The sequence below is a fragment of the Colossoma macropomum genome, unplaced genomic scaffold (genome assembly GCF_904425465.1).
Source record: "Colossoma macropomum unplaced genomic scaffold, Colossoma_macropomum, whole genome shotgun sequence".
NCBI classification, from domain to species: Eukaryota; Metazoa; Chordata; class Actinopteri; order Characiformes; family Serrasalmidae; genus Colossoma; species Colossoma macropomum.
Genome location: NW_023494809.1, coordinates 5,520,776 through 5,534,657, shown reverse-complemented (window position 1 = coordinate 5,534,657; position 13,882 = coordinate 5,520,776). Strand labels below are relative to the sequence as shown.

The 13,882-nt window shown below is 40.5% G+C and overlaps 1 protein-coding gene across 1 annotated transcript in view; it reads right to left on the bottom strand.

The window, feature by feature from the left end:
- Positions 1–13,882, bottom strand: part of nek11 (NIMA-related kinase 11) — a 110,466-nt gene that overhangs the window by 28,589 nt on the left and 67,995 nt on the right. Inside the window, exons 9-12 of the mRNA XM_036558919.1 lie at positions 9,306–9,391; positions 6,418–6,537; positions 4,693–4,786; positions 4,441–4,567 (exon numbers count right to left, since the gene is read on the bottom strand). Of these exons, the coding sequence (XP_036414812.1) occupies positions 4,441–4,567; positions 4,693–4,786; positions 6,418–6,537; positions 9,306–9,391 (427 nt within the window). The remainder of the gene's footprint in view (positions 1–4,440; positions 4,568–4,692; positions 4,787–6,417; positions 6,538–9,305; positions 9,392–13,882) is intronic.

Below are 13,882 nucleotides of genomic sequence, written 5' to 3'. Positions count from 1 at the left end.
AACATTATGAATGTTTTTCCTTCTAATATAAAGTTCACATTTCACAGGTTTGGTTATGGCAGTAATGATACAATATATATCTCTTTGTCTGGTACTGTATATCCCCTCAGGACCTTCTAGACCTTCATAAAGGAGTGATGATTTCTGTGGGAAAAAAAAATGTCTGTAATTTTTAGTTCATTTTTATTTAATATGATTTTCATGCTTGTCGATTTAAACTCTGCAATTAATACACTTATTTCCTTGCTATGTTTTGCTTGGAAATAGAAGGGTTAATATCTTGAAACACCCAAAATGATCCAATCAAGATTATTCTCTCTGTGGTATCTGGGTAGATACAGCCGAGCGAGCTCTCTTATTGGTTACATGTTAGATTAACTACCAACATTCTGTAATTAAAGTAGTGACAGAGGAAGCAACCAATCATGCTTTGATTTACAATGGGACAATGTAAAACAGCGGCGGCAGTTCTATGTCAGGACTCTTTACTGAAAGAGTCACTGTAAAACTGATACATACAAGCTCAGATAGATGATAATGTCTGTTACAAGCTTCTAATAAAACACAAGGAATGTTTTACAAGCTTTAGCTGTCTGCATTTAATCCAGAATGACCAAAAAAATGTTAATGTGGACCAGCATTAGCTTAGCACTAACATACTATTAGAAATCCCATAGGTGGGCTGGTAGAAATTAGCATCATTACAGGGTGTTTTGACCAGGTTTTGACATGTCTGGGTCCAACTGAAGGCCTAGCTCTAATAGGCTCACCACAGGTACATATTTACAATGGGATCAATTCTAAGAAAAGTTCTTCTAGAAGTTCTAGATACATATGAGCTGTAGTCTAAGCAGGGTTTGGTTAGTTGTTAGGAATGTAAAACAGTGGCGGCAGCTCTGTGTCAGAACTCTTTACTGAAAGAGTCACTGTAAAACTGATACATATAAGCTCAGATATATAATAATGTCTGTTACAAGCTTCTAATAAAACACAAGGAATGTTTTACAAGCTTTAGCTGTCTGCATTTAATCCAGAATGACCAACAAAATGTTAATGTGGACCAGCATTAGCTTAGCACTAACATACTATTAGAAATCCCATAGGTGGGCTGGAAGAAATTAGCATCATTATAGGGTGTTTTTTCTAATTTTTGACCAGGTTTTGATATTTCTGGTTTTAACTGAAGGCCTAGGTCTACTAGGCTCACCAGTGGTATATACTATATATCCTGCAATAAAATTTAGTTCTTCTAGAAGTTCTAGATACATACGAGCAGGTTTGATTAGTTGTTAGGAATGTAAAACAGTGGCGGCAGCTCTGTGTCAGGACTCTTTACTAAAAGAGTTACTGTAAAACTGATACATACAAGCTTTCATTCATAATGTCTGTTACAAGCTTCTAATAAACCCTAAGGAATGTCTTTTAGCTGTCTGCATTTAATCCAGAATGACAAAAAATGTTAATGTGGACCAGCATTAGCTTAGCACTAACATACTATTAGAAATCTTATATGTGGGCTGGATGAAATTAGCATCATTACAGGGTGTTTTGACCAGGTTTTGACATGTCTGGGTCCAACTGAAGGCCTAGCTCTAATAGGCTCACCACAGGTACATATATATCCTGTAATAAAACAGCCACACTCACATTATATATTCATTTTTAGTTTGTCATATTCTTAACTCGACTTCTTAAACATTTATATTATAATGTGCACTGCAGTACAGAATGGACCTTCTTATTACAAATCACAGTGTGGCTCCTCTCGGTCACTTCAGAGCAGAAACCTGCCTCCTCTTTCTTTAAAGAGCTCCGATTTGCTCTGTAATCTGCAGAGTTAATGTCAATAAAGACAGGAACTCATAGATCTCCGCCCAGGCCTTCCTGAAAACCCCGAGCAGAGATTTATCATCACGATACCCCAACTCAATTATGGGGTCAAGGAGGAGGCGTTTTGCTTTCATTTAGCATGTCTTTTGATTAGGATAATGATGACATGGCCATTAGAATGATGATTCACCAGTGGGCTAATTTAGACCACAACAGGTTCTCTGTAATTTACAGGGTTGGTGAAGGTCAAGAACAAAAATAGAACAAGAATAATCTAGTTTAGCTGGATCGGAGTAGTCTAGACCTTCACCTTTCCCACTCTAAGTGTTTATCACCAAACAAAGCTTGCTGATGCTCTCTTTGTATGTGATCAATTGATTGATGAAATATATATATATATATATATATATATATATATATATAGATAGATAGATAGATAGATACATATATGGATAGATAGTAGAATTCTCTACAGAAAACCCCTAAATAAGGAATTTTGCACAATTTCTATTTATTTGCTGAGTTTAGCATATTGAAAAAAATGTAACACAAAATATAAATGTGCCATAATTTTTGCACAGGCCACATTTTACGCTTTATTGTTTTTCTGAATATGTTAAATTTAGCAAATACACATGAATTCTGCATAAAAATGAACAGAGGTATTCTCTGTTTATGCACTGGAACTACAATAAATAACAAAAAAATGTGTCTGAATATGTCCCCTCACTGTTTTGTCTGTCGAACCTACAGCACAGATCAGAGTGAGATTAGTTTAATGAAATGCTGGCGCTTCCCTTTAGGCTAATCCAGGTATGTAATATTCGGAGAGCTGCTCAGTGTCAGAGTCCGAATGCTGGCCGACTGGGTCCTGCGGGCAGAAACATTCTTATCTTCCTTCAATTCCTGAATTTTCTGTTCCATGCCTGAGAGACGATGGGTCCAGTGTGAATGGCTGTGATGCTGATGAGTAGAAGCGCATTCAGAACAGCCCCCCGCTCCCCACGGAGTCTGCAGTCAAATGGCCCCCCAAAACACCATCTGAGCTTTCTCGCTGCACACGCACCACCGGTTCCCCTCACCTTTATGAATGCACCCCATTTCCACCCACGCCATCGCTCCCTCAGGCCTCCCTCAGCGGCCGTGTTCACATTACCACACTGATAGCCACTCAGAGCCGCGGCACAGCTGAGCCCGACCCAGCTCTGCACCTCAGCTCTGCACCTCAGCTCTGTTTCTGCGCTCGGCTGAACGCACTGAGTGCCATTTAAGCGATCGTTAATTGCTAAATCCCTTATGGCCACGACATGTTTGTTCTCTGAAGTTTGCTTCTTCAGTTTTAGCACTGCAGCATCTACATTCCTACTTCAGCAAACACACAAAATTACTATCTTGCAAACGTACAGCATCAAAAGTAAGGCCTAATCCCATTTCTTACTTTTACTCCTACGCCCTGTCACCTTGCCCCTTTAGAACTGAGTTATCAGGGGTAGTGGGTTGAAATCTTCTCTCTGAAATGGGACCCTCAAATAAAAAGAGCATCACTTCATTAACAGCTACCAGCGCTGCTCTGTAGGCGACCCTGCCAGTCTGCAGTGACAGCAGAGGAGGGTAAAGTTCAGCTCCTCACTGCTGGGCTTTAGTTACATTTAGGGAATCATATGCCTTTAAAGAGGGGGGCAATTATTTATTATCACCCACCCCTAATTCTTCAGTGATATGAAGCTGAAGTCAGATATTCACCAGCTTCTTGTTCGAATTTCCCCGTTCCACCTTAAATGGAGCAGCAGTTACATTCTGGCGCTTCAGGCATCAGAACTGCTGGACTGTTTAAGGTAGAATGGGAAAGTTAGCCAGCTAGCTACTGAGACATTAGCATACTATTAGAGATTTTTAGGCTTGTTATGAAGAAAAGGACCAAAATACACTGAAATGACATTAAACTAAGATAAATACAGTGGTTATTGAAATTTTTTAGCTGAAAAATTCTCACATTTGTGGGTTTCTTTGGTCTCTTGTTCTCCATCTTGCCGGTTTTTCTTTTTTTCTCATAACTCTCTGTTTGGAGTCTCTGAAAAACCTCTGTTTGGAGGGTCATGTAGCTCCAACACTTCACCCTCCCCCTCTATCTCAACAAGAATCAGGACACCCTACCCCTAGACTTGAACCCACAAAACGGAGGGGTAGGGCTGAGTGGTAGGGGGCGAGGGGTGAAATGGGATTGGAGATAAATGTACATCAAGTTATTGTGGAGATTGTGTAATGCTGTTTTGATGGACTAGTTCTATTAAGGTGACCTGTATGACTGCAGACAGAAAAAACAGTTATGTGTCCATCAAAATACTATAGTTTGAACATTCCTTGTCAAATTCCACACTTTGTTCAGTCAAAATAGGGAACAATAAAGTGGATAATTTCTATTTATCTGCTGACTTTAACATACTGGAAAAAATTAAACATAAAATATACAATGTGCCATAACTTCTGCATCAGCCAGATTTAATATTTTATTTTTTCCAATATGCTAAATTTAGCAAATAAACAGTAATTGTACATTAAAATGTGCAGACATGTGTCTCTGTAGTGTGTAACAGCAGAAACAGCACTCACCACGTTCTGTTTGCTCAGACATGTTCAACCTGTCAGCAAGCTGCTCTCCCATTGGTCCACAGTGGCTGCTAGTAAAATTCTGGTCTGTGATTGGCTGCCTCTGGCAGTCAGCGTCCTCAGGTTTCTCCTTCGTGACAGACAACAGGAGAGAACATGTTTTAAATGATGTGAAAAAATAATTGTGTTGATTATCATAAAATTCAGAATGTGTTTGTGTGAAATGAACTATGAACATACAAACTGTAGTTTTACCTTTAAAACATTCACACTGATTTTCTGGAAGTGTCTGGAGCGAAGCTCCATCATGCGATGGTGGTTCTCCTGATATTTCTCCTCCACGATTTGTCTGTTGAGGTGAATGGCATGATATAAACCTGTCATCCTGAACCTGGTCATCCAAAACGCTGGGTAAGCCGCACACAGAGCCGTGTCGTACTGTACATCAGCTCGTGAGCTCGTCTCCACATCAATTTGCAGCAGACGCAGTGAGGTAATCTGAGATGTTCTGTTTTCATTATAATGGACAGGCATGTTTATGAAAATGTCCCGTTGGGTTATTATTATGGAAAACATCATAGACGGCTAAGTGTCCATGCAGACGCTCATCTATATGGTGACAAACAGAAACACATTAGAGTAATCCAGATAAATATCAGGCAAAGCTAATGTGTTTTTGGGACACACTGTGACCTTGGGGTGTTTCTGACTGTCCACATCACATTAACATTTGACTCCAAACGCCGTTCCTCATCCCAACTCTACTTTCAGAGAAAATGACCAAAAACAAGCTCAGAAAGTCGCCTTTCATTAACAAACAGTAGTGTTCACTGCTCAGTTAGCGGCTAGCGATGAACGAACACCGGCAGCCATCACTTAGCACCAATTAGCATTAGCATATATACAGTAGATTACTTGACTACTAATATAATCCACAGTCCCAGCTACAGTAGTTACTGAATACTTCATTATAGACATTAATTTATAGAGGTTACTGTATAATGTGCAATATGTAATGAATAATCCATAGAGGATATTAAATAATTCAGAGTAGATACTGAATCATTTATAATTGTTACTGTGTAATCCATAATAGATACTCAATAATTCATAGCAAATACTAAATAATTCATAGTAGATACTGAATAATTTCATAGTAGATACTGTATATTTAATAGCAGTCACTAATTGATTCATAGTAGATACTTATTATTTATTAGTTTATGGTAGTGAATAATGCATGATATTTACTAAATAATTCATAGTGGATACAAAAAAGTATAAAGAATAAATACTGAATATTTAATATATTGAATATTTAATAACACACTAATAGTATATACTAATTAGTTTATAGTAGTGAGTAAATAATGCTTAGTATATACTGAAAAAATTCTTTGTGGATACTGAATAATTAATAGAAGATATTGAATACTTCATAGTAGATATTGAATATTTAATAGCAGACACTAATTGATTCATAGTATATACAAATTAGATTATAGTAATTAGTGAACCATGCATAGTATACACTAAATAATTCATAGTGCATAATAAATTCATACAAGACACTGAATAATTCATAGTAGATACTAATTAGTTTACAGTTAGTGAATAATGTATATATGCATATATACTGAATAATTCATAGTAGATACTGATTCATTTATAGTAAATACTAAACAATTCACTGCAGTAACCTAACAATAACTTTTGATGAATAACTGAATAATAAGCCTGTAGTTTATGGAGTTATATTTAAATTAATAAGTTAAATTCTCAGGCTTATTATGTCTTAAGGCGTGCTATTCAGCAGCTAATTAGTGAATATGTTAATGAATATTCTGTGGTCGTGAGGTGAGGTGTTGGCCTTATGGCGAGGTAGAGACATGCTAATTAGTGGCTAGCAGGGGTAATTTATTATTAGCCAATAGTCATGTTAGAATCTTTCGTCCGAATGATCCCTTTAACTGTGCTCACTTCAGCTTCCTGGCCCTTTCGTCCGCAGCCTGCAGCTTCCGCAGCCTCATCCGCTCTCGAGGGCTCATCTTCTCAACCTCTGATCTTTCTCTGAGGGTCTGCAGGTGCACCTTCTTCTGCCTGCGGAGCGAGAACAGGAAGGTCATGAGGACAGGAAGCGCTTTGTTCAACACTGTGGACAAGAACGGCCAAGTTTCAGGAGAAATTATGCAGAAAAACTGTTTCCTTTCTTAATGTATGTGTCATCCCACCGCGCAGCGTGCCGCATTTGGTATCTGCACGGATCTTCAAAGCAATAAATGGCCTACTTGAGCTGCGAAGGCACCGAGGATCGCACCCACATCAAAACAGGAAACAATATCACTGCACAACAACGGCGGCGGCCATTAGGGCATTCATGAGCATGAGTTGGACAGCTTCACATCCCCAAGAGTGCAATTTCTCTGTACGGCATGGCTAAACATGCTAGTGAAGTGCCTAATGATTCTGAAAGGTCAGCCAGACTCATTCTTAATCGAGAGCTGAGATACATCAATAGCAGAGCACTGAGAGGAAAAAGGCGGCTGAAAAAGAGAAAGTGAGAGGCAGAGAGAGACAAAAAATAAAATAAGGGGATAAAGAGGGATAAAGTCTCACGAACTGAGGTCGTGTGGGCTGCATCGTGACTGCCTGGCTTTAAAAATGCCAAAATATGAATTTTAAAAGGCTCTCTGTTCAGAATGTAACACACTATTTGGGTGAAGAAGCCTTTGTTTCATGAAATACTCGCCTTGGCCACTTTATTAGAGACACCCACGTTGTGCTTCCACTCACTGGTCACTTTATTAGAAATACCTACTTTATGCTTCCACTCACTGGCCACTTTATTAGAAACACCCACTTTTGTGCTTCCACTGACTGGCCGCTTTATTGGAATCACCCGCATTGTGCTTCCACTCACCGACCACTTTATTACACTTTTAAACACCTACATTGTGCTCATGAAATAAAGGCTTCTCACTGGCTAGTGAGTGTAAGTACAAGGCAACCGTTTCCAATATAGTGGCCAGTGAGTATAAGTACAAGGCAAGTGTTTCTAATAAAGTGGCCAGTGTGTGGAAGCACAACATAGGGATTTCTTTTCTTTTTTTTGAAGGTTTATCTGTTTTATTATTATAACCTCAGCACTACAGCAGAGATAATATACGACTGATTCTGTCCAAGAACAACGTAAAGCAGCTGTAAGGAATCACCTTATCCTCCTTCTTTTATAGCCACTGCCGTGAGGCCGGACAAGCCCTACAGAACACAGGCAAAAATCCCACCAAACCCAATGAGAAACCGCAGAACAGACCCAGTCCACATCACAAAACCTACACCTAGAGCCGGCCACTCATTCAGCCCAATGAGAAACTGCAGAACAGACCCCGTCTACACCACAACACCTACACCCAGAGTCAGCCACCCATTCAGCCCAATGAGAAACTGCAGAACAGACCCCGTCTACACCACAACACCTACACCCAGAGTCAGCCACCCATTCAGCCCAATGAGAAACTGCAGAACAGACCCAGCCTACATCACAACACCTACCTAGTCTGTTCCACAGTTTCTCACCAGGCCGAATGAACAACCGACTCCAAATGCAGGCACCGCGACACAAACCGAGTCCGCCCCACAGTCTCGCACGAGGCCGAACGAACAACCGACTCCAAACGTAGGCACCATACCATATAGGAATAGCCCAGCAAAACGTGCCAACAGGGCGCAAATGGAAGGTTGGCAAGACCCCATTTGCCTAATGCTAATGCTAACTGCTGGCTATTCAAACATAGGTGTTTCTAATAAAGTGGCCAGTTCATGAAAACACAAGGTAGGTGTTTCCAATAAAGTGGCCAGTGAGTGGAAGTACAAGGTGGGCGTTTCTAATAAAGTGGCCAGTGTGTGGAAGTACAATGTAGGTGTTTATAATAAAAGTGGCCAGTCAGTGGAAGTACAAGGTGGGTGTTTCTAATAAAAGTGGCCAGTCAGTGGAAGTACAAGGTGGGTGTTTCCAATGAAGCAGCCAAACAGTGAAGGCACAATGTTGATATTTCCAATAAAGAGGCCAGTGAATGGAAGCAAAAAGTGGGTGTTTCTAATAAAGTGGCCAGTAAGTAGAAGCACAACGTGGGTGTTTCCAATAAAGTGGCCAGTCAAGGAAGCCCAATGTAGGCATTTCCAATAAAGCGGCCAGCGAGTGGAAATACAAGGTGGGTGTTTCTATTAAAGCGGCCAGTGAGTGGAAGTACAAGGTAGTGGATGGTATGTTGTGGTCTATATTAGGAACAGTGGGGTTTCTGAGATTGAGCCTGAGACATTTCCAGCAGATCATGGCTGAGAAAGACTGACGCGGGCCGTGGGTGATGAGATTTTTAATTAGGCTGAATTAATGGAGCACAGCCACTCGTTATCTCCCACCTGATTAACACGTTTCAAACAGCAGCCACACGCCACAGCAATCACGTATTTTTAGACATGTAGGTGTGAAACTGAAAAAGGAGTGAAAAAGGCATCATTCCCAGAATTCCCCAGTGCAAATGCCATCACACTGTCACATGATGTGCCGACAGTTTTTTACTCATCATTTCCCAACAAATCCCTCCAAGGCTGCAATTAGCGGTAGTGACCTGTTTCCTGTGTTGGGGTTGGCTTGTAACCTCATTGTGCACCCAGTTTGTGGAAGTGTGGACTAGAATGGAGAGGTGACTGGTGGGATGTATATCTGACAGGCTGTTATCAATGAAGTACTAGATAATTTTAGGGTAGTAGGATGGGGTTTGCTGGAACACAGATGGGAGAAAAGAACGCCTGCTGAGAGTGTCAGCAAAACAAAAAAGTTGGGAAGCTCTTGGCGTGGGATCACTCACAGCGCTTTAGCAATCTGTGAAACATCTCTCTCCTCCCCTTCTGTTCTGTCGATCAGCATCAGGTCCGAAAACTGCTGTTTCACAGTCTGAGGTAAAACAAGAGAGAGAGAACGCAAGGAACTCATAAATCTGAATGAGGCTTGGTGAGAATAGTACAGTTGCATTGGTGCACTCCAGTTTACATACATACACCATATACTGTCTTTATTCCTGGGCTGTTTCCATATACTGATTTCTAAAGACAAGTATGACAATGCATATACATACGTACAGTTGTATGGAGAATTTGGGAAGCCCTTGTTAATTTTTGAAGTGAAAAGAAATCAACAACCTCTGCAGCAAACTGAAGAACAACATTTTTATACAACTGTTAATGCACAGTTACTTCATATCTGATTTACTTAAAAAATACAATAATATATAGTATTTGTGGCACGTGCAAAAGTTGTGACATCCTACTCTCTCTAGTCAGAACTGCACCCCCTTTGGAAGATATCACAGCTCACAAACACTAGTAGCCAGCTAGGAGTGTTTCTATTCCTGTTTCAGGAATTTTCACCCACTCTTCCTCATAGAACGCTTCCACTTTTGCAATATTCTTGGGCCATTCTGCATGCGCAGCACAGAGGACAGTGAAGGCAGTACCAAAAAAAGCCTCAGCTTGCATCCCTTGAAGTTGTTAATCGTGAATTTTGGGGTATATTTGGGTCACTGTCCTGCTGTAGAAGCCAGCCTCTTTTCAGCTTCAGGTTCTTGAATGACTGTGTCAGAATTTGGTGATGTTTAGTGGAAACCATTCTTCCCCCCACCTGTGCAATGTTTCCTGAGCCACTGGCTGCCCCACAACCCCAAAACAACAGATTCACCACGCTTAACAGTTAGCACAGTGTTTCTATCATCAAATGCTGCTCCTTTTTTTCTCCGAACATACCTGGTAATTGTGGCCAAAGAGTTTCTGCTTTACTTCATCAGTCCACAGCACTTGTTTCCAATACCTCTGGCTTATCTAGATGCTGTTTTGTATACTTCAGACATTGATGTTTGTGATGAGGTCGCAGGTAAGGTTTCCTTCTAATGAGTCTTCCATGCAGATCATGTTTGTGCAAGCAACACTGCAGAGTGGAACGCTGCTCCAACATTCCTGCAAGTCCTTTGCTGTCATATGGGGGTTTTGCTTTGCCTTGAGCATTTCTATCTGAGAGTTTCAGTTCTTGCCTTGAGTCCCACAGTTTCTCTTAATTGCCATTTCTTAAAGACATTTCCGAGAGTGGAAATTCCAAGCTGGAAGTGCTTTAATAACTTCTTATAATCTTCCCTGCTTTATAGGCATCAATTAGCTTCACTGGCAGATCATTAGGCAGCTGCTTAGAGGAGGCAATGGTTGTTGAATTTTAACACAAGGTTTAGAGAGTCAGGGAATTCATTACATTCTGGAATTGTCATCAGCTGAGAATTCCTAATGCCTAACCAGTCCTAATGAGGCAATTAAGGCATAACTTAATTAAGTTCTAAGACTTTACAGCTGGAATGGTGTCCAAACTTTGTAATAGTTAATCAAATATAAAGTAACTGTGCTTTAACATGTGAATCTATTATTCTTGTTACTTAAAGAAAAAATAAAAATAAAATAAAATATTAGGAGTGGCCACATTTTTGCATACATTTGCATATTTTTATGTTCCAAGACTGTACTCTAAAACGCCTCAGAAATCAGGATCTCTGAAAAACATCAGTTTCGAAATGTGCAGCACAGTTTGCTCAATTTCACATGATGATTGATTAATAATTTTGACTGGTTCTTTTTTATTCGTTTCTATGGAAACCACCCCAGGATACAACCATGTTTGGGTCTCCAGCAGTCAGTCACAGACATGCTGATACGATTCGATGTAAAAATAGACACACTGTGAATGAAAACACCTGTGAGTGTTGATTCTGATGAGTAAAGAGAGCTGAGTTGCTTCCAGCATTAGCAAGAAGCATGCATATCATTATCATATCATGAATACACATCATAATATTAATAAATTCATGAATTATTTAAGTATTAATACTTAATATATCACAATATCATTTATGTAAAGATGTCATTTTCTATTAATGCGATGTAGCAAATTAGCAGGACACTGTAACCCCTTAAAATCTCAGGCTTATTACATATTAAGGGATAACTACAAGGACTTCAATGCAAACTGGTTAAGCTATTCTTAGCTTATAGAAGTGTACAATTAAACCTTTGGCCCACCAGTGGGCCCTGACCATTTAAGGGGACAACTAGCCTTGGGTAAGGTTTGCTAATGTCTGCTCTGTAAAACTAGCGGTTCAGCATGCTAATAGCAAATAAACAACTGCTCTTGCAAAAGACAGACTATGGCTTCAATATGACACATATATAGTGCATATAGCATATATTTATAGAATATTCACATTTGTCTCAATACTACACAACTGCTCTGAAACAATGGTGAGAAAAAGAACATATCCTGGGGTTTCAGTCATGTGATTTTTCTGTTATGGCTGCCATATTTGGGACCGAATTTCTGGCTTTTGCTCCTCTGCACAAACTCAACTTGAGGTGAAATCACTCTCCTCACTTTGGAAGAGAAAAACGTTTCCTCGACAAAGTCTATAAAATAGTCTGAGATCCTTATACAGTCTCCCCTGAACTCCTGGTCCCACTTAAACTGGCAGAAAGCTACAGAATTGTCCTGACATTTATATTTATCTCATACTCAGCTCCTCTCCCTATTCTGGAGCCTCTCAGAGCATTTAAAAGCACAGAAGCCCACCGGCTCTTCACGTCAGGGTGGGTAAAGGACCCCATGGTGTTGAATAAAGAGGAGATAAACTCTGTGATCATAGGAGGGTAACGACATCAGCTAATTAACACAGATGAGATCAATGCTGGCCTTTAGATAACTTTAGCTAACGTTAACAGCCGAGAGATGAACAGTCGCCCCCTAATGGAGCTGCAGACCGCCGGTATAACTTCACTCTCTGTTTCTGATTTAAATGACGTCTGAATGGAGAAACATGAGCGTTAAATATCAGACTGAATGTCGTGGGGCGGAAAACGACGTCGTGTTTCGACAGACGTGACTCTGTAAGTTTGCTAGTGCAGTTAGTTCAGAGTTCAGCTCCAGTCCTGAAACCCCTGCACTGCATAACTGTGGTTTCCTGGTTAAAATACCTGATATTATTAGCTAATTAATCCCTTCTTGAGCTGAACGAGGTGAACAGCAGAGAGAAACACTAAACTATACAGTGCAGCGGCTCCAAGCCTGGAGTGAAAACACTGAATTAAAGGTCTGTTTATCCCGTCATTCTCGGCTTCTGTCGCGTCTTGCAGGTGAATTGTTCACAAAGCACAGCTAATTGAAGGCGTCGCGCAGCGCAGTCACTCCCTGATTCAGTCCTCAAAATGGCGGCGACTATACAGTGTGACGTCGAGAATACTATGCATGAAATATGAATACCGTGCCAAATCTGTAGCGCAACAGCAACGGGCTAATAGTGCTAGCTAAACTCTTCAACTTAGCTAGCTTCTCTAACTTCAGTACCTTCTTTGTCTCAGAGGTTTGGTCTCAAATTTAGGTCACAAGTGTAATAAAACCCTTTTCGAAAGCATTTTATAGCTTCTACGGTGTTTATGCTTCAACAACAACAGTAGTTTCAGATTCGGGGGTGTCTTGCTGTTCAGCATTTAGCTGAACATTCTGAGTGGAAATGTGGATGCTAGGTTATCTAACTCCTCAGAGACTGTGAAGCTCTTCTGTATAGCTTTGTCTCCTCTCTTTGTTCAGATTCCCAGGGCGGAAACTGAAGGAGAGACGGGGACGTGATCCTCAGGGGGACGGAGGAGCGCGCCGAGAGAAGAAAACATTTACAAAGGCACAAATTACACGGTCAGCAACAGGGAGAGAGAGAAGTGCATTAAAGGCTATTGTGTGATCGTGTTTGGTGTCATCGTTTTGGACGCTGATTACATGTTTCAGAGGTGTGATGGTGTAATAGACTGTGGATGGAAAATTCCGCACAGAGCTTTCAGAGGAGGACTGTGTGTGTGTGTGTGTGTGTGAGTGTGTGTGTGTGTGTGTGTGAGAGTGTGAGAGTGTGTGTGTTTGTTGGCCTGTTATGTGGGTGAAACAGTGCTTCTGTAGAGATGCACTAACAAAGCAATAACAATAAATCAATAAATCTGCATGAGAATGTAAAGGTACTGTCTCACACATTCTGCTGGTTCAGATACTGAAAGAACCTGCTAACTGGTGCACTAATCAATCCATAATTCAACATCAAAGATGCAGCCAATACAAAAATAAATATCGAATGCAAGACTCATATTTCAATAACTACTACAAATTGTTCAGTAACTATGAGAACCTATTCAGTCACACTTGTAGGTGGACATGCCCGATACATTATCTACAGATGTTCATATTACTAAGAAACTACCTGGTGAGACTTTGGAAATTCTAGGGTTAGGTTTAGGACCTGGGTCAGGGTCAGGTCTAGGTTTTAGGTTGAGGTTAGGGTTAGGTTTGGGACCTGGGTCAGGGTCAGGTCTAGGTTTTAGC